This window comes from Portunus trituberculatus, chromosome 10 (genome assembly GCF_017591435.1).
Source record: "Portunus trituberculatus isolate SZX2019 chromosome 10, ASM1759143v1, whole genome shotgun sequence".
NCBI classification, from domain to species: Eukaryota; Metazoa; Arthropoda; class Malacostraca; order Decapoda; family Portunidae; genus Portunus; species Portunus trituberculatus.
In genome coordinates this window covers 10,415,678-10,439,677 of record NC_059264.1, presented here as the reverse complement: position 1 = coordinate 10,439,677, position 24,000 = coordinate 10,415,678, and the positions used below count along the sequence as shown (strand labels likewise).

The 24,000-nt window shown below is 40.1% G+C and overlaps 1 protein-coding gene and 1 non-coding gene across 2 annotated transcripts in view; one reads left to right on the top strand and one right to left on the bottom strand.

The window, feature by feature from the left end:
• The window catches only part of LOC123502136 (A-agglutinin anchorage subunit-like), a 213,053-nt gene that overhangs the window by 8,376 nt on the left and 180,677 nt on the right, over window positions 1–24,000 (bottom strand). The window contains exon 6 of the mRNA XM_045251353.1: window positions 14,411–14,583. Within this exon, the coding sequence (XP_045107288.1) occupies window positions 14,411–14,583 (173 nt within the window). The remainder of the gene's footprint in view (window positions 1–14,410; window positions 14,584–24,000) is intronic.
• On the top strand, window positions 5,299–5,372 carry Trnav-cac. Its single transcript has one exon. It is a non-coding gene; the product is annotated as a tRNA-Val (tRNA).

Genomic DNA, 24,000 nt, shown 5'->3' with positions numbered 1-24,000 from the left:
CCTCTATTACAGTGGTATGACGCATTTTCATATTCATTCTTCTTAGCATTTGGTGACTTTATACAGGTTCAGACACTTGTGTGGGGATTAGAATAGTGAAGATTCTGGTTATTAATCTTCTGACCCTTTCTAGTGTAAATAGAATCATCTAATCATACCCAAACTCTTGGTAAAAATGCGTCCCAGTACTGGAGGAGTTAATAACAAACCACCAAGGATCAATGTACCTCTCACAGCTATACAATAATCGATCAATCTTTCAAGGGAGAGGTTTCAAGGCTTTCTATCTGATACCGCTGTTTTTCGCTTTTATGCAGAAATATTCTTTTACGTAGAAATATTCGTAGACTACTTTCTCCAGCCACATTCATTGCAGTTATGTCTGTCACTGCACCCAGAAACCTTCCCTTATATAGTCCTTTGTCTCTTCTGCTGGCTTTATCATGAATTTCAGATTGTGGGGAGAGTTTTAAGTACAATAATTTTACGGGGATTGAAAGCATAAGTACCGCTGGAGTGTAGGTCGAGTCCTGTATTGCTTCTAGTTTCCCTTTCTCTCTGTAAAATTACGCATGTTCACTGAAATGTTACCAGCTTCAAGACACCTTTACGTGTATTGACAATCTGTCTTGGTTCTTGTGTTTGTTTTTAGGGAACGCTATTGTATTGACATTTTTTGTGTGTATTTGTATATTTTGTGCCATGTCGTTCTCGCTGACAGGTAAAAAGAGAAAATTAACAATGAAAGGGTTAAAACAATCAATCGGCAAGCTCTATTCTGAATATTTTTTCTTTAACTATGATACGCTTCTCTTCAAACTTAATACGTCTCTCTCTCTCTCTCTCTCTCTCTCTCTCTCTCTCTCTCTCTCTCTCTCTCTCTCTCTCTCTCTCTCTCTCTCGTATATATCTAGTCTTGCTATTGCTTGGATAAATTCTGCATGAACACCTAAATATTAGTCGTCGCTACCAATGGAGAAGATTCAGAAACTAAATTACTGCAGTGAAAGGTAGTCTTCTTTATCCACATTTATAGCTTTGGTGGATTTCCCTCACACAGAATTAAAAAAAAAAAAGTCAGTTGTAAGATATTTAAGTGAATGAAAATTAGAAAAGAAATATGAAAAGCTAATTAAATGTAAAGAAAAAATAAAAAGAACAAATCAAACTGTTGAATAGATGAAAATAAAAAAAAACAAGAAAAAACAAAAGTAAGTCAGTTAGATATTTAGTAGAAAAACAAAAAGAAAAGCAGTGAGTCCAGCTGTTAAATGAATGAAAATAAAAGCGAAAAAGAACAACACAAGTCAGGCGGTTTGATCATTTAATCTGACAAGCTCAATTGTAATCCTTTTCTTTGAAGCAGACGGGAAAACCAAACTCGAAGCGCCTCCTCTCCTTCCAAACCACCAACTCGCATTTGCTCACTTAATCCTTGCGTGGCCTCTCAGACATATCAAGTATCCATTTCAGGAAGAGAATCGAAACACTTCATAAACTTAATTGGGTATCTATTCTAATTTATGTTTACATTTTTTTTATCACAGTACGGCGTTGTTAGTTTATATTCTTATTACTTTTGGTTTCATCCTTCAAAACATAAATTAGTTATATCGATGAATGTGACAGGTTCCATTTCAAGTCTTTCTCTTCAAGGTGACTAGCAAACACGAGGCATACTCACTCAGATCTCAGGTGTTGTTAACGTAGGAAGAGTATCAAGCATATAAGAAATGAATCTAACCATCTCTCTCTCTCTCTCTCTCTCTCTCTCTCTCTCTCTCTCTCTCTCTCTCTCTCTCTCTCTCTCTCTCTCTCTCTCCCCCAACATGTTACGGAAACCTAGCTAGGATGTAAAAATAAAATCCATTTCTTGTTCACTCTGCCGTTGCCTAAAAGAAGAGAGAGAGAGAGAGAGAGAGAGAGAGAGAGAGAGAGAGAGAGAAATATTCAGATCAATCACAGACAAGCTCCATTGAAAAGTAACGATGATAGATTGATTAAAAAAATGTTAGGAGAAAATCCTAAAATCTATTAATTAAATAAACTCCATTGCAAACTTGTTTTTTCTCTTCACTGTGACACACTCGATACCACCCTGGCTTCTAACCACCAGAGCGCCACTCGTGCACATGTTTTTGTTTTTGCACGGTTAAACTTTCATCAAGGCACTTCTTAAACTAGTGAGTTGGGCATTTACTCTAACGTTTGTATTGTTTTTAATGAAAAAATTGTAATTCTACTCATTGTTTTGTAACCTTAGCTGGAATTTTCTGACACCGACGAAAATTCAAAACCAAAAAGAGAACAAATAAAACCAACTAGTTAAGCAAAATCAAACAAACTCCATTGCAATTCTTTCTCTTCAGAATGATGGAGAGAAACTCAATACGTTCCTCCTTTCAAATCAACACCTACTAAAACCACAAGTCACGTACGTACATTTCCTCCCGGTAGTATCACCACCACCACTACCACAACCACCACCACCACCACCACCACCCGCCACTAACTCCTCACTCCTGTTCCAGTCCACCGCTTACAACTTACAGCTTACCGGTGACTAAACCAGAGACGTGAATCGTGACTGTGATGAGAGGCAGGTGCTTTTATCCAACCACGGGGAATTGAGGGCCATTGCCGACTATTAAAGGACATTGCAGCTGTGTATTGAGGGTCTGAGCTCGGCTGCGGCTTCGGAGTCACAAATAAATCGATGAATCAACGTGTAAATGGAGAGGCGAATAGCGGTGAATGGCCTTCCGTAACATTGAGTCCTGGTGTTGTGTTCGCAATGGGCGGGCTTATGGAAGTCACGTGATCCGGCTTATGTCACGGTATTCACTGCAGCTTATTCTCTGATTGGTGGGGATGTGTGTGTGTGTGTGTGTGTGTGTGTGTGTGTGTGTGTGTGTGTGTGTGTGTGTGTGTGTGTGTGTGTGTGTGTGTGTGTAAAGTAAAGTAAAGTAAAGTAAAGTAAAGTAAAATTTATTTCCATTTCATTACATGTACATATATATTGGTTATACAGATGTGTTCATTGGCATGGTCTATCGAGCCAAGGCTCCCTGTGTGTGTGTGTGTGTGTGTGTGTGTGTGTGTGTGTGTGTGTGTGTGTGTGTGTGTGTGTGTGTGTGTGTTCGATTCTCTGTTTTGTAGAGATGCGGATGTGGTATACAGATATTTGGATTTATATGAATAGTACATTATCTTTTTTCATGTGTTTTGGATGTATTGTTTATTTATTTTTGCATCTGTTTATTTATCTGCTTCTATTCTATCTCTCTACTTTCATATCTACCTTTCTATATGTCCATAATTTCATCCATGTATCCACCAGTCAATCTGTCTATTTATTCATGTCTGTCAACCTGCTTGTCTCCCAGTCTCTATGTATTTGTGTATAACTATCTGTCTACCTATCAACCTAATCAAATAATTATCTGTTTCTATCTATCAAATTTCATTTTACTCGTATTTATTAATTCATTTTTTTTCCTTCACATATCCCTTTCTGAATATGACGTGTGTGTGTGTGTGTGTGTGTGTGTGTGTGTGTGTGTGTGTGTGTGTGTGTGTGTGTGTGTGTGTGTGTGCGTTTGTGAGTGTGTGTGCTTGCTTCCTTGCTTGTGTGTGTCCGTGTTTGTGTGCTTGTGTGTGTTTTAGCAAAGCTTCCTCTTCCTTTGAAATGAAGAACATGTTTAGAGTGTGGGAGCAAAGTTCTCTTCACCTGAGCCAAAATTAGCACCAGGTGAGCGCCGTGCAACCCTTCATTACCCGCCAGCTTGAAATTCACCTGGGAAGCAGACAGGTGACTTGGAGCAGGTGATGCCTCTGTCTGAGCTCCACCTCTCTTTTTAGCTCTTATGCTTCATATTATGAGGATATATTGTGGGAATTAGTATTAATCATTTACTGTATGTCAAAAGAACCTTAGATATAGTAATTTCAATATATTCTACATAATAATTTCACTTCAGCACGATCCAAACCAATCTTCCCTCCGCGTTGTGTATACGTAAATATCAAAAGATTTTCCTGTATTTTTCCTGGTGTTGTAGTGATTAAACTTTTATATTGAATATTGGGATTAATATAGAGGATAAGCTGTAAGGATTAGTACCGTTCACTTACCATATGCATGAATAGATTAAAAGGTAAAATAGTACAAGTTAGCAAGTCAAATCCTTTAGAAGCAATTTTTATATTACTGTTCTTTCTTTTAACATGAATTTTGCTCGCACGATGCCTGCAAGTCCCTGTGCATCTTGTGAAAAGACAGACAGATGTGTATTCATTCAAGCAAGTAAAGGATAGATCTCTAAAAATGGGTAACTTGAAATGTTTTAATTTTGAAATAGTTTTTTTTTTTTATCATTCATTCACATTGTACTATCTAGGTCTATATGGAAGGTAATAGCATCTGAATCTGACCTAATTAATCTACCTCTATTCATGTTGTGAGGAAAATTTACTTACATTGTGAATTGTAGTTAACCAGTCTTTTATCCCTTTTCTGACAAATTCTTCTGTTTCTGTATTTCTCTGTTCCTATGACTTGAACAGAGGAGTTTCCGAGACAATTATATTCCAGCTTTGGATTAGTAATTTGTCTTTCTCATTACAGGCTGGCATCTCAGAGAACCATTTTTTTTATCTTCTACTTTTCTATTTTTTTAACCCTTTCTTTGTGTCCTATAAACACACAAAAAAAAAAAAAATCCTCCTATCAAAGTGTCTGCAATATGACGGCATCTAAATCCGAATTGTCAATAAATGTATCTTCAAGTAAACCACAAATTTACTAACATCGTGAAGCATATGAAAGAAAAGGAGGGCGTGTTACCCTTTAAACCCAAGATGGTGGTGTACAATGCGTTAAGTTTCCAAAGAATCATAGGGTATATTAAAAAAAAAAAAGCTGTCATTATTAATCGTAAGAATATAATAGGAGAATAGTCCATTACTCTTTAAATGCACCATGGCAGTTCAGTTCCGTAAAAATACAAAAGTTATATGAAAGAACAGACGCCAGTGGTACCCTTTAAAATAGAGGTTGATGGTTTGGTTAGGTCTTCCCTCTAACCTTCACTTTAACACGCCGCACCATAGGAACCCTCTGTGTCGGCGGCTTAAATCAATCAGCCGGTCAAACGCTTCACTCTCGCACTGTTGTTGTGGCGGTAACATCAATAATAGCTTCACTACAATGACCATCAAGCTGTGGGAGACCAATACGAACCACGCACACGCACAGGCACACGCATACGCACACACGCACACACACGCACACACACACGCCCGGTAGCTCAGTGGTTAGAGCGCTGGCTTCACAAGCCAGAGGACCGGGGTTCGATTCCCCGGCCGGGTGAAGATATTTGGGTGTGTCTCCTTTCACGTGTAGCCCCTGTTCACCTAGCAGTGAGTAGGTACGGGATGTAAATCGAGGAGTTGTGACCTTGTTGTCCCGGTGTGTGGTGTGTGCCTGGTCTCAGGCCTATCCGAAAATCGGAAATAATGAGCTCTGAGCTCGTTCCGTAGGGTAACGTCTGGCTGTCTCGTCAGAGACTGCAGCAGATCAAACAGTGAAACACACACACACACACACACACACACACACAGTCATGATTCACGCTTGTTAATTGGTATTTTCTCTTGCTGGGAAGTGCAAGGATGGAAGGTTTTATGGATTCAGAGACTGGGTATGTGTGTGTTGTGTGTGTGTGTGTGTGTGTGTGTGTGTATCTGTGTGTGTGTGTGTGTGTAATTCACCTCGGTTTTCTGCTGGTCACCCAGCCAGTCTTCCCCATTACGGAGCGAGCTTAGAGCTCATAGACCGATCTTCGGGTAGGACTGAGACCACATCAACACACAACACACACCGGGAAAGCGATGCCACAACCCCTCGAGTTACATCCCGTACCTATTTACTGCTAGGTGAACAGGGGCCACACATTAAGAGGCTTGCCCATTTGCCTCGCCGCTTACCGGGACTCGAACCCGGCCCTCTCGATTGTGAGTCGAGCGTGCTAACCACTACACTACGCGGTGTGTGTGTGTGGTGAGTGCATAGCCTCGTTCGGCTCTGCACGACACTACACTAAAGCACATATATACTCCTAATCAGTTATTTGATCAATTTTGGCGATGTCTGATGCTCCCAACTGTACGTACCTAGAGTGTTGCCAAACCTGCTCTTCTCTAACCAAGGCTATTTCCGAAGTCTGGGCATGATTAGTAAGGTTCTTATGTTCCCTTTGATAGACACTGTACAGTTCGTATTATTAGTAGCGAACTGTATTGTTGAATGCTTTGACCTTCACGACTGTTTTCAAGGGGTACTATGTGCAGAGTTTATTTTGGTATCCTCCTTTTTCGATGTTACGGAAAGTTTGTTGTTCTATCACTAGAATCTCGAGAAAACACAACCTCACCTAGTTTTGTGTTCCGAAACGATGTCTTCTCTTTTTCTTTCATATTTTCAAAGTTGGCAAAATAAATGATTAATAGGGTTTCACTTACTTGATGGCTGTCATAAAAATAAATCCACATCACTTACTATATTGTTTCTTATTTGTTCTTTTCATTTGTATTATTGTTTGATTCATTTTTCAAGGTTTTTTTTTCTCATTTTTTAAAGGCAATAAGTAGAGTTCTCATTAAATCCTCTTCTCTAAATGTTAAGGAATGTTTCTTATTTCATCACTGGAGATGAAGGAATGATTAATTGAATTGCCTCGAATGCTTTTCGGTTTGATAATGCACAATCTTTGCTAAGCTATCACGAGAATAATACAAAAAAAAACTTACCAACAAGTAGTCGAATGTGGTCGATCTAAGGCGTAGAAACGTTAAGGAATATCGGCCTTGGTGTGACGCAAGGACTCCAAGTGCAGAGAATGAGGCTCACACAAAACCGACGACATTAAGCTCTCAGAAGGACGACGCAGGACAAAAAAAAAAAAAAAAAAGAAAAAGAAAAAAAAAACAGGAAAAATACTTACACGACCAAATCCGTGAACACAAAACCACCACTAAGGAACATTCCCACCAGCTAAAGTTTAAAGTTTAAGGAAAAATTCTGATAAAAGAGTGAAAAAAAGTTATTGCTAGTTAAGCCATCTCTCATGATTTTCAAATTTCATTTTAGTATTGAAGAAGAATTTGTTGTAATAATTGAGAACATTAACATTTGTAAGAAAAAAAAAAACGAAAAAAACAAAATAAAATGCTTCATAATGTTAACGATACATAAATAAAATAAAAGAGCTAATTGTAATAAAGAAAAATCATCACGAATCAAAATTACACCAAGAAAAACGCGTTGATTTTGTTTCTGTCATATTCAATTAGTACAGAAGTGAAAGAGTTCCGCGTCAGACAGCCAGAGATAGTTCGAAAACCAAGGCGAAGCAAAGCGAGACAGGGCATTACCTAACCTAACCTAACATAATATAACATAACACAGCACAGCACAGCATATCGTGTCAGAGCATAGATGAGTTAGCGTGCAGGTCACCGCGATGGAATAGGGCAGACCAAAACAATGCGGCCCAGTCTGCTTAATGCATCAAGGCAGGCAAACAGCTTGCTTCACCGCCAGTCTTTACTCTTTAAACCTCGGCACCAAGAACACACACACACACACACACACACACACACACACACACACACACACACACACACACACACACACACACACACATTGTTTCAGTCTCAGTCTCAGTCTTAGTCTCTCTCTCTCTCTCTCTCTCTCTCTCTCTCTCTCTCTCTCTCTCTCTCTCTCTCTCTCTCTCTCTCTCTCTCTCTCTCTCTCTCTCTCTCTCTCTCTCTCTCTCTCTCTGTGTGTGTGTGTGTGTGTGTGTGTGTGTGTGTGTGTGTGTGTGTGCTGGCATGCATGTATTTACCTAGTTGTATTTGCCGAAGTGCAGTATACATGACCTGAGTAACAGTGATGTGGTCTTGTGTGTACGTATGTGTATGTGCGGGAATTGTAAAATGAGAGAGAGAGAGAGAGAGAGAGAGAGAGAGAGAGAGAGAGAGAGAGAGAGAGAGAGAGAGAGAGTATGTGCTTTCATTAGTGATAAAAAAATATATATATACGTTTCTCGTCTCGGTATTCTTCTGGTATTTCTTGCACTCAGCTGCCTCACGCAAGAGAAGAGAGTTTATTGGGCATGGGATCACAGGGCAGTGGAGATACTTATTGCTGTAAAAACATCTTCGTTCAATATTGCCATAAAACTGAAAAAAATAATGCATGAATAAATAAAAGTAATAGCAGACACGAGAATAAGTAATGTAGGAAAACAAGAATGAGAGCCACCACGTACATTGCTTTATACACTGTAATAAAAATACTTGTCCAACACTGGAGGAAAAAAAATAATAAGTATGATAACAGACGTACGAATAAGGAATGGAAATAGCAGTGTCATAGTGAAAACATGTACTAGGTATGACAGCAAATGTAAAGATAAATAATGTTAGAAGAAGTGCGATGATAAAAACACGTAGATGATGTAATGAAAATTTTACTTTCCAACACTATGACACAAATTCAAGTAATAATGTGACGAAAAATGTAAGAATAAAGGCAAAGATGGCGATATAAGGAAAGGAATTATATGTATCAAACACTGCCGTTAGAAGGAATATAAAAAAATTGGAAAAATACCAATACGTGATAGCAAAGGGATCAGTGAAAGAGAAAAAACCGTGGCCATGAAAACGGGAGGATTAAAAAGTGCAGGAAAAATGTTGTTGCTCAGGAATACGATCAAATAACTGTCAAAGTAAAAATGTAAGAATGGTAAATAAACGTAACAATCTGTATAATCTACTTAAAAAAGAACCAGTAACATAAAAACACACCGGAAGCACGTATGATATACATTGAAATAAAAATTTCATCTGACATTAATACGATGAAAATTGATATTTAAGATGATAATTCATTTTTGCAACGGTCAAAGATATACAAGAAAAGTAAGATGAAAATATAAGGAAAAACACGACAATGAAAAGGATTGAATTGTACATAGCAATCAAAACGGCAACATAGAAATGTACAAAAAAAAAAATAATAATAATGAATTAGTAAGTAGCATAATGACACAAATAATTGCCGAATGTAATACACTTAACTTCTCATATTAGAAGAATAACTAATGAAAAAATAAAGGCCAGCTCGACCGTACATACCTAACTTTTGGAAAAACTCCATTAAGACTTTTCCTTTCTGTGAGAACGAAATTAATTGATGAATAAAGCAGAATGTAGAAAAAAGGTGAGTATTGGCAGATTGGTGGCGGTGGTGTCAGTATTGTAGTGGTGTGTTCAGGTACTCACAGGTATTGATGTGTACACTCTTTACGCCGCCAGAGCATGAAAGCACAGCACGCTTGAACCACGACACGGCCGCGCGTGCTGAGTTTCTAGTGGAGTGACAGCAAGAGCGATATCGTTTTATACGGATATTCGCAAACATTGTCTACGACTGCTTTGAAAAGGATTCTTAAGTGTGTTTTCCCTACTGGCTGTACAGGATTATTGTCAAACCATCATTAGAAACCTGTAGTGACCTTTATGATATCCAGTTACTTTCCCTAGAGCGTTTGTTAGGATAAGTTATGGTGAGACAGTGAGACGTTAAAGAATGTAAAAATTAGTAGTCTATCCTAAGAACTGCTTTTCATTTCATTAGCTGCAGGGATGATAAAATACGGGTTTACACAGATGCTCCATCTAAAGAAAGTGCAGATCCTTGCTAATATATATCATTTGAATCATATAAACATCCTTAGAAACTATTTACTAGATACTGCCAAGACGGAAAAATTTGGGCTATCGCAATACAAGTTTTTCTCTGACTTTGGACACAATGGTACTGGCTCTCATGAGTGTTCTTCCTGCTGATAGTGCAGAATACTTGTTGAACTATTAGTAGAGACACTTAGACAGTCAGAAAATTTCCAATATCTTCCCATAGATCTTGTTGGAATTCATCGACGTGATACATCAAAACTTTTAAAAATATGAAGGTTACTCGTTTCTTATTTTTTCATGAGTAGCAGTACAAATTCCCTGTTAAGCTATGAGTACAATCATTGAAACCCCCTTAAAAACCCGTGTAATTCCCGTAAATCTTGTTAGAATTAGTAATTCTGAGAAAGGTTAAAGAATATGAAGGTTCCTGGGCTCTCCCAATGACGGTCTTGCATGGGCTATGCTACAAAGATGAGAGTGTGGGTTTTCATGGGCGTTGTTTCAACCTCTTCTCGGTGTCGTCCCCACGAGTCCTAATTTTAAAATAGCTTGCCTTTTTACTTGCTGCTTGCTTTCTTTGCCTCTCATAATGCTGCTAAAGCAACCAGCCCTGCTCCTTTGTTGCCTCCTTGACAATGGCGTGAATATCATCTTCTCTTTTACTCCTGAATTTTAATGCATTTTTTGCCAGTTTCCATTATGGTCTTAAAACATTATACTGATTTTTAACCCTTTTAACTGCCATGTGGTGTTAAATTTGGAATATATTTATACTGTGAAGTGAAATACCCTTATTCTTGTTTTATTTCAAATTCAGCTGATTTACATGACCGTCTCGTAGCCTTATATTGTTACTCTACTCTTGATTTTTAAATGATTTAATTGCCATGAATCTCACTAAAGGTTTGTAAAATGGCGTAGGTTGAGTATATATGCCTTTAGACGAAGCAGTATTCATCCTCTTTTATTCCTAACTCTCGGTACAACCATTAATTTCCATGTTGGATTAGTAATCTTTAGCAGTACAGCTGTAAAATCCTATTCTTTCCTTTATTCGACTATAACTCCCCCTCATGCTTTAGGAATTGGTTTGTTGGAGCTTTGGATTGTATATCACTTGAGAAAAGATGGAATAAAAAGTCCTAATTTGAAAAGAATAAAAAGATGTAACAGGGGAAAACGATGATAAAAAAAAGTGAGTATACATAATATAACATCAAATAGCTTTGGTCCGTCCCTTCCATAAAAGCCGACATAAGGAAGGAGGAGGAGCAGATAACATTTTTACGATTTTATACACAGAGAAAGCCAATCAGTAGATCAGACTACGAATACAGAGAGAGAGAGAGAGAGAGAGAGAGAGAGAGAGAGAGAGAGAGAGAGAGAGAGAGAGAGAGAGGACAAAAAAAAAAAACATTCAACCAAGCAAGACTGTCCGACTTAACTGAACGCACCGCAAGAAATAAATCATAAAGCACTCACATATTAACAAACAATCAAGCGTGTTAAGACATAAATAGGAGTAAGTAGAGGCAGAGGAATGTTCAGTTTGGTGCCTTCTCTTCTTATCTTATCGAAGGCACGAGGAATATTAGTAGCGGCGTGTTTTATCTGTCCAATTCACAGTGTTGGCCGGCAGTGAAACCTTTTGGTATTGGTGGTAAAAATCTTGTTACCTTTTCCTTCATCCATTTCTTCTATCCTTGCTTTCGCTTTCTCCTTTCCTCCTTTTATCTCCTTTTATTCTATTCTTATTTATCTTTATTTGGTGGTGTTATTCCTCTTATTCGTTTCATTCTTCCTTTGTTTTGTATTTCCTTCTATTTTTCTTTCGTTTACATTTTCTTTCTTTCATATTCTTCCTTTTGTGAGTCGCTATTTCTTAATTTTCTGTCGTTTCTTCTTTTCTTCTTTATTTCCTTCGTTTCTTTCTATATATTTTTTCACTCGTTTGTTTGTTCTTCCTTTCATCGTTCATTCGTTCCATCCTTCTTTCTTACCTCTCTTTCTCCATCCGTCCCTGCTTCCCTCCTTAGTTTCTTCCATCACTCCCACCTTCCTTCCTTTCTTCCTTCCTTCCTTCCTTCCTTCCTTATTTCATCCTTTTAAACAATATATTTTAGTCTCTCTCCTTACCACACTCTCCAACCCTGTGCTATCCTGCCTTCCTCCTCTCCTTTCTTAAATCAACTTCTCTTATTTCCACCTCCCCTCTCTCTCCCTTCCCTTCTCTCCCTCTCTCTTCCTCTCATTTCCTTTCTCTCCTCCCTCGCTTTTGTATCCTCTCTCCCTTCCTTCCTTTCTTAAATCAACTTCTCTTATCCCTTTCCTCCCTCGGTATTCCTTCTTAAATTGTCTCAGTTTCTTGTGTGTGTGTGTGTGTGTGTGTGTGTGTGTGTGTGTGTTTATTTATTTTGTGTACGTCTGTTGTAATTCTCTCTCTCTCTCTCTCTCTCTCTCTCTCTCTCTCTCTCTCTCTCTCTCTCTCTCTCTCTCTCTCTCTCTCTCTCTCTCTCTCTCTCTCTCTCACTAAAAAAAATACCTTTCCTACCTTTAGTTTCTCTATTTCCAGCGCTTCTCAAATGAACACCCACTCCACTCAGCCATGCGTTTCATTGTTCTATATATTTAAACCTAGGTCTCGTTTTTCCACATTCCTCAGAGCCTGCGTGTGGCCAAAATCACCACCACCACCACCACCACCACCGTTGCCGCCACAAGCACCACCACCTCCACTACTTTTATATTTGGCAATAACCTTGTTTCATCGCCTCCCTCTCGCCGCCTCTTGAAGTTTATTTTTTTATGTTTTTATCTTTTTTCCTTCTGTTTTTATTTCATGTTAGTTTTTGTTTGTTTTCGTTTTTCTTTGTTGTTGGTGTTGCTCTTCCTATTGTTCATTTTGTTGTTCTTGTTTTTATTGTTCGTGTTGATGTTCTCTCTCCTCCACGTTCTGTTCCTGCTCTTACTCTTACTTCTGCTCCTCCTCCTCCTCCTCCTCCTCCTCCTCCTCCTCCTCCTCCTCCTCCTGAGCGTATATTCTATTGTGATTCTTTGATTGTTTTATATGTATACTTTATAATGTCACTCTGTTTGATTGACTGAAAAACATATTCCCTAAGGATTCTGCTTATGTTTCCTCGAAGGATGTTGATAATCACAACGAGGATTAATAAGTGTTTCAACTGTTATTACACCTTAAGTTGATATTTATTCTTTTGTCATATGAGCTGAGAGAGAGAGAGAGAGAGAGAGAGAGAGAGAGAGAGAGAGAGAGAGAGAGAGAGAGAGAGAGAGAGAGAGAGAGAGAGAGAGATAACAATATTTTACCTTACTTTACATCAGTGGTCTTCAATCTTTTTAAATGTCATCCATCCCTAGTGGTGATTAAGTAGAAACTGTCCACCCTATCCCGAAACTGTCCACCCAGGTTGAATAGCACTAGCGTGATTCATGACAACCAATGGCGAGACAGTCCCTCACGTGGTTGTACTATCGGGGTCTTGCGAATAGACAAGGTGGCAACCTCGATGTTACAATATGTATTTGTAGTATGTATTTTAAGAAATATAGGAGAGAAAGAGAGAGAATCTCTTGTATATTATACAGACACGTGCAGGTGAGGATCTTGTCCACCCAGTAGTCCACCCCTAGACAGCTGTCCACCCCTCACTTAATTTCGTCCACTATAAGGTTGACTGTCCACCCAGGTTGAATAGCACTGCTTTACATTACCTACCCTAATTTATCTAACCTTACCTTTCTTTAGCCAAAACGTAATCTAATCAAGCTTTTGCATTATCCGGTTCCTCCGTCGCCTTACCCAGTACCACCTCCACCTCCCTCTGGCACAGTACCGCCGCTTTACTTAAGATCACCTTAGACTAAATTTGTGTTCTGAAACGTTCCGCTCTCCCATCATTATTTTTGAAGGACTTACCCTGTTCTCAGTGCTTTTTCCCCAGTTGATAATGTCTTGTTAGTGAGATACAAACTATGAGAATATACTTTAACATGTGCGTAACTTGAATTAAGGTTTTTTAAGTGTAGTAGAAGTGCGATCGGATGTGTTTCAGAATATGTTACCCAGTTCCATTAAACCACTTATCCTTTTCTCTGCGATATGCAACAATTCACCGCTACGGACAATGTACGAAGTCTTTATTAGTTAACTTAGGAAATAAATAAGGCGATAGAAATAGTAGATTTTACAGTTTCTCTTCAGTATAATGTTTGAAGGGTGTTACAGGATAATGAAAAGTATCTCAGAGTGTTTAGTTATATGACACATAACAGGGGTAGTTTTCTTTTTTTTTATCTAAAAGCAACACCAGCGAAGGAAATAATACAAATGAAAAAAGGAGATCCACTTGAGTGCTAGTTCCCCAAAAATGAGTCAAAAGCAATATTCGAATCTAGAGGATATGTCTCTTGAAAGCTCCTTAGAAATAGAATAGAGGAAATACAAATACAGGAATCTTTAGAGCTTACCAGAAAATGGATGAATGATGGAAGATGTTGACACATCTTTACACCAGAGAGAGAAAGTGAGAGAAAGTAGAAAGTCTTGTGTAGCGAGTGAGTGGGAGGAGGACAAGCATGCAGTTGGGAAGAACAAAAGAACCAGTAGCTTCTGCCTTACCTTGAGATTGACGCCGCCTCTAGGGGAGTTGTAGTCAATGAGGCTGGTGTCGTGGTACCAATACACGAGGGTGGAGGGCTTGAGTGCCGAGGTGACGAGGCAGGTGAGAGTGAGGGAAGAGCCTTCCTCGATGTATCTCTCGCGGGGCCCAAGGATCTCCACCCGAAGCTTGCCTGAAGGAGAAGAATTAAAGTGAGTGAGTGATTGAATGAGGGAGCGAGATACTGTTTCTTTTCTGGGAGGAACGTGTTAACTATTTTTTACGTAATTTCTGGCCAAAACTAATGAAAAAAACAGGTAAGAATTTGAGAGAAAAAAATGAGTGATTATGCGAAGGTGGCACTGACTAACACTTGTAGGTAATGCATCTCCTTGAATCTTCCTTAATTTCTCTTGTTCTTAACTTTTTGCTTGGGAGAAAAGAAAAGCGTGACTGAATGAGTTAGTGATTGAAGAAAGTTGTCTGGGAGAGAAGTAGTAAATTAAGCGAGTGATTGAGTGAATGAGTGAATGAGTAAGTATAGTTTACTTGTGGGAGGGAGAAAGTGAATGGAGAATTCAAGGAGTGAGATTCTGGGAGGGTAGAAAGTAGAAGTATAAAGACTATGAATGAGTAAGATCACAAGGACTGATTAATGGATTGACATGTTCATTCATTGACTTTTTTTATGTAGGAGAGAAGGCCAGCCAAGGGCAACACAATGTGAGAAAAAAAAGCCCCACTTGATGCTGGTTCTCTAAAAGGTAATAAGGGTTATCCAAAATTAGGGAGCAGATCCCTTGATACCTCTCTCACTTAAAATAAGTCAAGTCGTAGGAAGACGGAAATACAGAAGTAGACAGGGAGTTCCAGAGTTTACCAAGGAAAGGTGGGAATAATTGAGAGTACTGGTTTAACTCTTACGTTAGGGACTTGGACAGAAAAAGAATGAGAGAAAGAAGAAAGACTTCTGCAGCGAGGCCGCAGGAGGAGGGAAGGCATGAAGTTAGCAAGATCAGTAGAACAGTTAACATTAAAATAGCGATACAAAATAGAAAGAGATGCAACATTCTGGCGGTTAGATAGAGGCTGAAGACAGTCAGTCAGAGGAGAGGAATTGATGAGACGAAAAGCTTTTGATTCCACGCTATCTAATAAAACTGTGTGAATGGAATCCCCCAAACATGCGAAAAGTACTCCGTACAAGGACGGATAATGCCTTTGTACAGAGTAAGCAATTGGAGGGGCGAGAGAAACTGGTGGAGACGCCGCAGAACGCCTAACTTCATACAAGCTGTTTAAGCAAGAGATGAGATGTGAAGTTTCCTGTTAACATTATGAGTAAAGAACAGACCGAGGATATTCAGCGTGGAAGAGGGAGACAATTGAGTGTCATTGAAGAAGAGGGGATAGTTGTCTGGAAGGTTGTGTCGAGTTGATACGTAGATGGAGGGTGGTAGAAGTAGATAGGGCAAGAAGTTTGGTTAAGATCATTAATGAGCAGTAGAAGGAGAGTGGGTGACAGGACAGAATCCTGAGGAACACCACTATTATTAGATTTAGAAGAACAGTGGCCGTGTAACACAGCTGCAATAGAACGGTCGGAAAGGAAACTTGAGATAAAGTTGCAGAGAGAAGGATAAAAACCGTAGAAGAGCAGTTTGGAAATCAAAGCTTTATGCCAGACTCTATCAAAAGTTGTTGATATGTCTAATGCGACAGCAAAAGTTTCACCGAAATCTCTAAAATAGGATGACCAAGACAGTAAGGAAAGCCAGAACATCACCAATAGAGCGACCTTGACGGAAGCAATACTGGCGATCAGATGTTTAAGAATCTTACTACTCAGGATAGATAAAAAAAAAAACTTAAGACTAGCAAGAGATTAAAACTATAGGACGGTAGTAAGAGAGATTAGAACGGTAACCCTTCTAAGAACAGGCAAACTTCCAGCAAGATGGAAAGGTAGAAGATGACAAAGTTGAAAGAGTTTGGCCAGGCAAGGTGCAAGCACGGAAGCACAGTTTTTGAGAATAATAGGGGCCCCATGAGGTCCATGAGCCTTCCGAGGGTTTAGGCCAGCGAATCCATTGAAAACATCATTACGAAGAATTTTGATTGAAGACATGGAATTGTCAGGGGGTGGAGGAGAGGGAATCATCCAAGGTGGAGTTGTTAGCAAAGGTTTGAGAGAAGAGTTCAGCTTTATAGACAGAAGAGATGTCTGGTGCTATCAGGATGAAATAAAGGAGGAAAAGATGAAGAAATAAAGTCAATGGAGATGTTTTTGGCAAGATGCCTGAAGTCATGAAGAAAGTTAGAGTTTGAAAGATTTTGACATTTTCTATTTATGACGAAGTGTTTGAAAAGTTCATGAACAAACTTGGCATGATTCTGGGCAGAAATATAAAGTACATGAGATTCAGGAGATGGAAAGCTCAAGTACCTTTTCTAGGCAACCTCACTATCATGTATAGCCCGAGAACAGGCCGGCTGTTTTAAACCAAGGTTTAGTAGGCTTAGGTTGAGAAAAAAATGAGGAATGTACGCCTCCATGCCACACACTATCACCTCCGTTATGCATTCAGCACACAGAGATGGGGCTTGGACACAGAAATGGTAATCATTCCAGGGAAAATCAACATAATATCTCCTCAGGTCCCCCAACTGGCAGAGGAAAAACGCCAGAGGCACCTCCGTTTTGGGAGAATCCTGGGGAGGGATTGAAGAAATAGGACAAGATACAGAAGTGAGTGAGATTGTGATCGGAGGAGCCCAACGGAGATGGTAGTGTAACGGCATAAGCATAAAGATTAGAGGTAAGGAAGAGATCAAGAATGTTGGGCGTGTCTCCAAGACGGTCAGAAATACGAGTAGGGTGTTGCATTAGTTTTTCTAGGTCATGGAGGATAGCAAACTTGAAGGCTAGTTCACCAGGATGGTCAGTGAAAGGAGAGGAAAGCCAAAGCTGGTGGTGAACAATGAAATCTTCAAGGATGGAGATCTCTGCGAGAGGGTAGAGGGACAGAATGTGCTCCACTTTGGAAGTTAGTCAAAGAATTTACTATAGTCAGAGGAATTAGGAGAGAGAGAGAGAGAGAGAGAGAGAGAGAGAGAGAGAGAGAGAGAGAGAGAGAGAGAGAGAGAGAGTGACTATTGAATCTAAGCCAGAGGGCGAAAAACTCGGAAGATTCAAGAGCGTGGGCACGAGAGCAGGTTAAGTCATTGTGCACATAGACGTAACATCTGTAAAATGACTGGTTCATCATTTTATATAAAACTGTTTGCGGGAAAAGATAACAAAGTAAAAAAAAGTCGATTAAGATTAAATAAAAATAACGCATATTACAGTGAAAAATAGTGATTGATGTATTTGTTAAGGAAGGTTACGGTTATTTGATTGATTGGCTAATTGACTGACTGGTCGTTTTGTGTGATAAGGTGCTAGCAATAAAAATAACGATGATAAATTGGGGTGAAAATACATTGGAAAAAAAAATGTATCAGTGCATATGTTTATTTAACAATAACTACAACGACAACAACTGCTCCTACTACCACTACTGCTGCTACTAACACTACTACTACTGCTATTGATACCCTCAGCCCAAGATTACTTATTCACTGATCACAGATTAGCTTCCACGGGTTTGTGTTTGCTATCTTTAAATCTACAGACGATATTGACTGTAGTATTTCATCATATTCTTTTTAACAGTTACTAAAAAAATTGCAAAAAGAAAAAATAAAAGAAAAAGAAATGTGCTTATTCTTTATTCGTATTCTTTTACTACTACCACCACCACTACTACTACTACCCCTATTATCATCACTATCACCGCCACCACCACCACCACCACCACCACCACCACCACCACCACTACTACTACTACTACTACTACTACTACTACTACTACTACTACTACTACTACTACTACTACTACTGCTACTACTATTACTACTAGTTGAAGACAAAAAGACAAAAGGCATGGAGAAAAGAAAAGAACCACGAGAACACATTACAGAATAGGACATGAGATAGGAAGATAAAGGACGAAGGAAGGAAGACAAAGTAGGAGGGAGGAAGAGAGGAGTGTAAATGAAAGAAATGCACTTTAAATCATCGTTAAGATACTCCCGTGCTTTATTTTGAGAGCGTGTTATTTGTTGCATGCTCTCTCTCTCTCTCTCTCTCTCTCTCTCTCTCTCTCTCTCTCTCTCTCTCTCTCTCTCTCTCTCTCTCTCTCTCTCTCTCTCTCTCTCTCTCTCTCTCTCTCTCTCTCTCTCTCTCTCTCTCTCTCTCTCTCTCTCTCTCTCTCTCTCTCTCTCTCCCTCTCCTTTTCACACAAATCAATACACAGTTAAAGAGTATGCTACAAGATTTTTTTACATATAATGTAGCACTTTACAGGCTAAAGGGAGCATTTTTAGTGTTTTCTATCTAAAAGCCTAACTCTAATTGATACTCTGGTGCTTATGGCAACCAGACGTTCACACACTCCTTGAATTGCTGCAGATTCATTTTACTGAGGTCTATCTATGCAGCAATTAAGGTGTTCCACAGTATACCATTATGTTGGAGGTACTGGCGTTGATGGTGTCAAGTACGGCATAAACACTAAAATAATTCAGCAGGCATTAAAGTGACAGCCCAGGTGGTCACTTGTGCCCGCCGCAGGGGCTGGCGGAGAGCTTAGAGATGCGGAGATTCGCTGTATTTTGTACATCACAGCGAGGCCGCTACGTCCGTGTGATGCTGAAGTGAGTGGAGCTTTGGCTCATATCTGGCACCATTGTCTTTTATGAGCCTTACTGCCCGAACAGTCTCTCTCTCTCTCTCTCTCTCTCTCTCTCTCTCTCTCTCTCTCTCTCTCTCTCTCTCTCTCTCTCTCTCTCTCTCTCTCTCTCTCTCTCTCTCTCTCTCTCTCTCTCTCTCTCTCTCTCTCTCTCTCTGCTGCAACGCATGCCTCCCAGTAATGTAAGTATGAATAATTCTCGCAGTTTTATGACACTTCAGAGAAAGCAAGCAAACACACACACACACACACACACACACACACACACACACACACACACACACACACACACACACACACACACACACACACACACACACACACACACACACACACACACACACACACACACAGATATATTCCGTTTCATTCTTCATATTGTGAATTATTCCTATACATCTAATTTATTGCCAGGGAAAAATAAAGCAAAATAAACGAGTTGACAATTTGCAGAGAGAGAGAGAGAGAGAGAGAGAGAGAGAGAGAGAGAGAGAGAGAGAATTGATAAAATATTGTGTTCCCATATTAGAGAGATGGATTGAAATTTGATTGTCTTATTGAATTAAAGCAAACGGATTCTCTAAAAATTGAGACAGAGAGAGAGAGAGAGAGAGAGAGAGAGAGAGAGAGAGAGAGAGAGAGAGAGAGAGAGAGAGAGAGAGAGAGAGAGATTTGAGTTCTTATATTAAGGAAACTGATAAAGGAAGTAAATGCAAGTTAAATAACTAAATGATCCCATAATTTATGAATAGATAAAGAAGATATGAAGAAGAGAGAAAGAGAGAGAATTGAGTTGAGTAAGACAGACAGGCAGAGAGACAAACAGACAGAGAGACAGACAGACAGACAAACAGACAGATGCAGTGAATTAATTTATATGAGAATGACTGGACTGGAGTGGAGACGAGTGGATGGGAACTTTGAATATAGCGTAGTGGATCGGGGAGTGGAAGAGGAGTGGAATGTAACAAAGAGGAGCTGAGGTGGAGTTAAACAAAGCTAGAGTGTAGTGGAGTTGGAGCAATGTGGGAAGGGGGAGTGTTGTGTGTGTGTGTGTGTGTGTGTGTGTGTGTGTGTGTGTGTGTGTGTGTGTGTGTATGTGTGTGTAGAGCAGGGGTTCTCAACCTTTTTATCGTTAAGAACCCCCTGAGTTATAAGACCATCTACCAGTACCCCCAGTATTGTCACATGGAACATGGAACTCAATATGCAATGGCACTGCAAAGGATTTTATTAGATCAGCCATCTAAGTACCCTGAAATCTTCTTATGAACCCCTGTGGTTTCGCGCTGTCAGGATGGCCACTGTCCATGAGCTAACATCATTAGGTCTCTATGACGCTGAAGACGTCTATGCAGAACGGTTTGGTTGGCAATAGACAATCTCATTATCAGACTTTGATTTCTAAGTTATGAAAATAATCTCATTTACGGGGCTTCATAGGTTCATGGTGTCTTGTAGTCTACTTACTAACCTAGAAGGAAAGAAAATATCAAACTAACTTCGAGCTATCAATTGAGGAAGAAGTAATCTTTGTTCCAGGAATAGAGCAAGATGGTATATAAAAAACACAATGCATAGTTATAACCTAACTCTACTATTATAGCGTTTTTTGTCGTAGATACATGTTTAGAAATACTTTACCTATCTTGATATCTCCTTATGTGACAAAAGAATATCCAAAATATACGATATGCAGTTGACCATCTTTTCTGTGAAATATTACGATATCTGTTGAATCTGGCAACTTCAACGGGAGTTTGGGTCCTCTCCTAGTGTTTCCTTATGATTGGAACATTGATATTTACACGTCATTGTGATCAGGAAATAAAGAAAACTAAGTTTGCTTTTTCTAAGAGCATGAAATAGAAAAATTTATGTTTACAAGTGGCAGTTTATGTATAAGACACGCAAACCTGTGTGCACTCATCCACTCTATCCAGAAGCTTAACTAATTTTCAAAAGTTCCCCAATAGCTACACAACTACCATTGGTCTACTGTTTCTATCCAGTTACCTACAAACACGTACACATTCAAGGCAGCAACATGCAAAGTACACTAAATACTCCGGAGCAAAGCTGCCTCACCTTGTTTCATTAATCAGCTAACTCTTGCACACTTTCACACCAAAGCTATTTTTCATTTACCATCGACGATTTTATATTCGAATCAAAATTAAAACGACGATTGAGAACTTTCGGCCTAAAGATGTTTGAGGGCCGTGACGGCCTTGGGCGCCGCACGGGGGAAGGAGGTGGCCGTCGGGTCCGGCCTGGGGCCCAAGGCAGGAACTGGCTGCAGGTCCTGCTTTTCCTTGGTGGCCTCAAGCTTCACTACTAGTCGTCCACTTGCAGCGCATCACACTAGGCAAGGGTCGCCATAAGCAAGAGATCAATGTCTACCACTCACCGGATGGTACCGTGAGGGGCCCTAAAGGGGTGATAAGGGCTCCTTGCATAGAATATGATGGTGAGTGGTGTGTACGGGACCTCTGCTTATAATGACACCGGGCTGAACAACTCGCCATGAACGAGGGCACGCTGTGCGCCATGAGCCAGGCACTGACAGTACCAGTGGTCCTTTACGTTAGGTTAGGTTAGGTTAGATTAGGTTAGGTTAGGTTAGGTTAGGTAAAAAGGACTCACTTCATGACAGCGTTTGGGGAGTGGTGTGTGGCGGGTCATTGCTCATGGCGACCTGTGTGAGGCATTGCAAGGTTGCATCGTCACTGCTCTCATAACCACGGGACTGGGGTTGACCCTTTCTGGGTAAAAAGTTTCGTCCCAGTACCTGTGTAGGTAATAATACTTTGGATCGTTTCGCCATCGCCATCGCCGCACCGTTAGCCTCGATAAACGGATCGTTATCCTCAACAAACACATCTGTACCGTGGACACTGGAATCGCAACCTGTCGTGGAATCCCATTGTTAGCGTGGACTCATTTTCCTTCGCGGCTTCAAGCTCACTGATTGTTGTCAACTTGCAGCGCCTCATACTAGGCAAGGCGTCGCCTTAAGCAGGGTGCCGTGTCTACCGTCCATCAGATGATGCCGTGAGGGGCCTTTAAGGGTGATAAGGGCTCCTTGCATAGAGTCTGGTGGTGAGTGGTGTGTACAGGACCTCTGCTTATAATGACATCGGGCTGAACAACTCGCCATGAACGAGGGCACGCTGTGCGCCATGAGCCAGGCACTGACCGTACCAGTGGTCCTTTACGGGGTGAAAAGGACTCACTGACAGTGTTTGGGGAGTGGAGTGTGGCGGGTTATGCTCATGGCTACCCGTGTGAGGCGCAGTAAGGTGGCAGCGTCACTCTCCTCGCACTCACGGGTCTGGGGTGAACTCTTACGGGGTGAAAGGGTTCGCCCCAGTACCTGTGTAGGCAAGTGAACTTCAATTGCGTCGCAGTGAGGTGGCAGCGCCACTCTCCTCGCACCTAAGGGTGTGGGATGGACCCTTACGGGGTGAAAGGGTTCATCCCAGCACCTGTGTAGGCAAGTGGACTTCAATTGCAGCGCAGGAAGGTGGCAGCGTCACTTTACTCGCACTCAAGGGTGTTGGGTGGATCCTTACGGGGTGAAAGGGTTCGTCCCAGTACCTGTGTAGGCAAGTGGACTTCAATATTGTGTCTTGAAATCGCATCGTGAGGACTGGAACCGCATCGACATCGTGGAAACCCGCATCGTTCCCGTGGAAACTGGAATTGCATCTTGATCGTGGAAACTCGCATTATTATCTTGGAAACTGGAAGGGCATCTTTATCATGGAAAGGCATCGTCATTTTGGAAACTTGCATCGCTATCGAGGAAACTGGAATGCCATTGTTATCTTGGAAACTCGGAGCGCTATCGAGGAATCTGGAATCAAATCTTATCGTACACACTGTTATCGTGGAAGCTCTCGTGATCGTCGTTCGTTTCGTTATCTCTGAATTACTTAATTAGTCTTGGTATTATTATTAGCCTCCGTAATAATAGAGATGTTGGTCATTTTATCTTATCTCTTTTACTGTATTTTTTTTCAGGGTACAGTTTAGTGTTCTTCAACCTTTTCTAAATTCGTGCACCTTTTCGAGAAGCAAGGAGGACTATAAAAGAAATGCATCAATATTCGTAATTTTCCCTACTTTAAGACTGAAAATCGATAGATAACATTATTGAATATCTACCTGAAGCTACAGTTTTTTAGTCCTAAACAGTCGCTATATAGAGCGAAATGTACTATAACAAAATGCCACATCTCAAACACATTAGGCCCGTGTTCCGTCGGAGTGTAATATATTACTATTGTGAATAAATCGCAATACTTTGATTAATATCAATAGGAGAGGACCCAAACTGTCACAATTTCAGTGTTCGCAGGAGAGAGTCAGTATCGTCTCGCGGTACAGAGTAATCGTCTCTAAACACTGTATTACGATGTATCTATTGATTTGCCAGGGTTTTACTCCTACCAGTATTTTTCTGTTCTTATTCTACCATGGTATTTCTTTATAGTTACTTGAGTTTATACGACTGACATCATAATATAGAGCAAAACATAATTGTCTGGTGTACCAAGATCTTTCATTTCTAGAGACTTGAAGACAGCACGGAACCTTAACACACATTTCACCTCGCTTCTGCACAGGTTAATTCTTCTTCTTCTCAACCTTTTAATGTGATGTACCCTCGAAGTCTTTCAGTATTTGATCACGTACCCTTACCCACAATGCAGCGTCAGGAAGGGTAACAATAAATGCATGGTTTATTGACTTAGTTTATTAAGTTTAAATTGTGTTATATATGTGGAGCAGACACAATTTTTAATTAA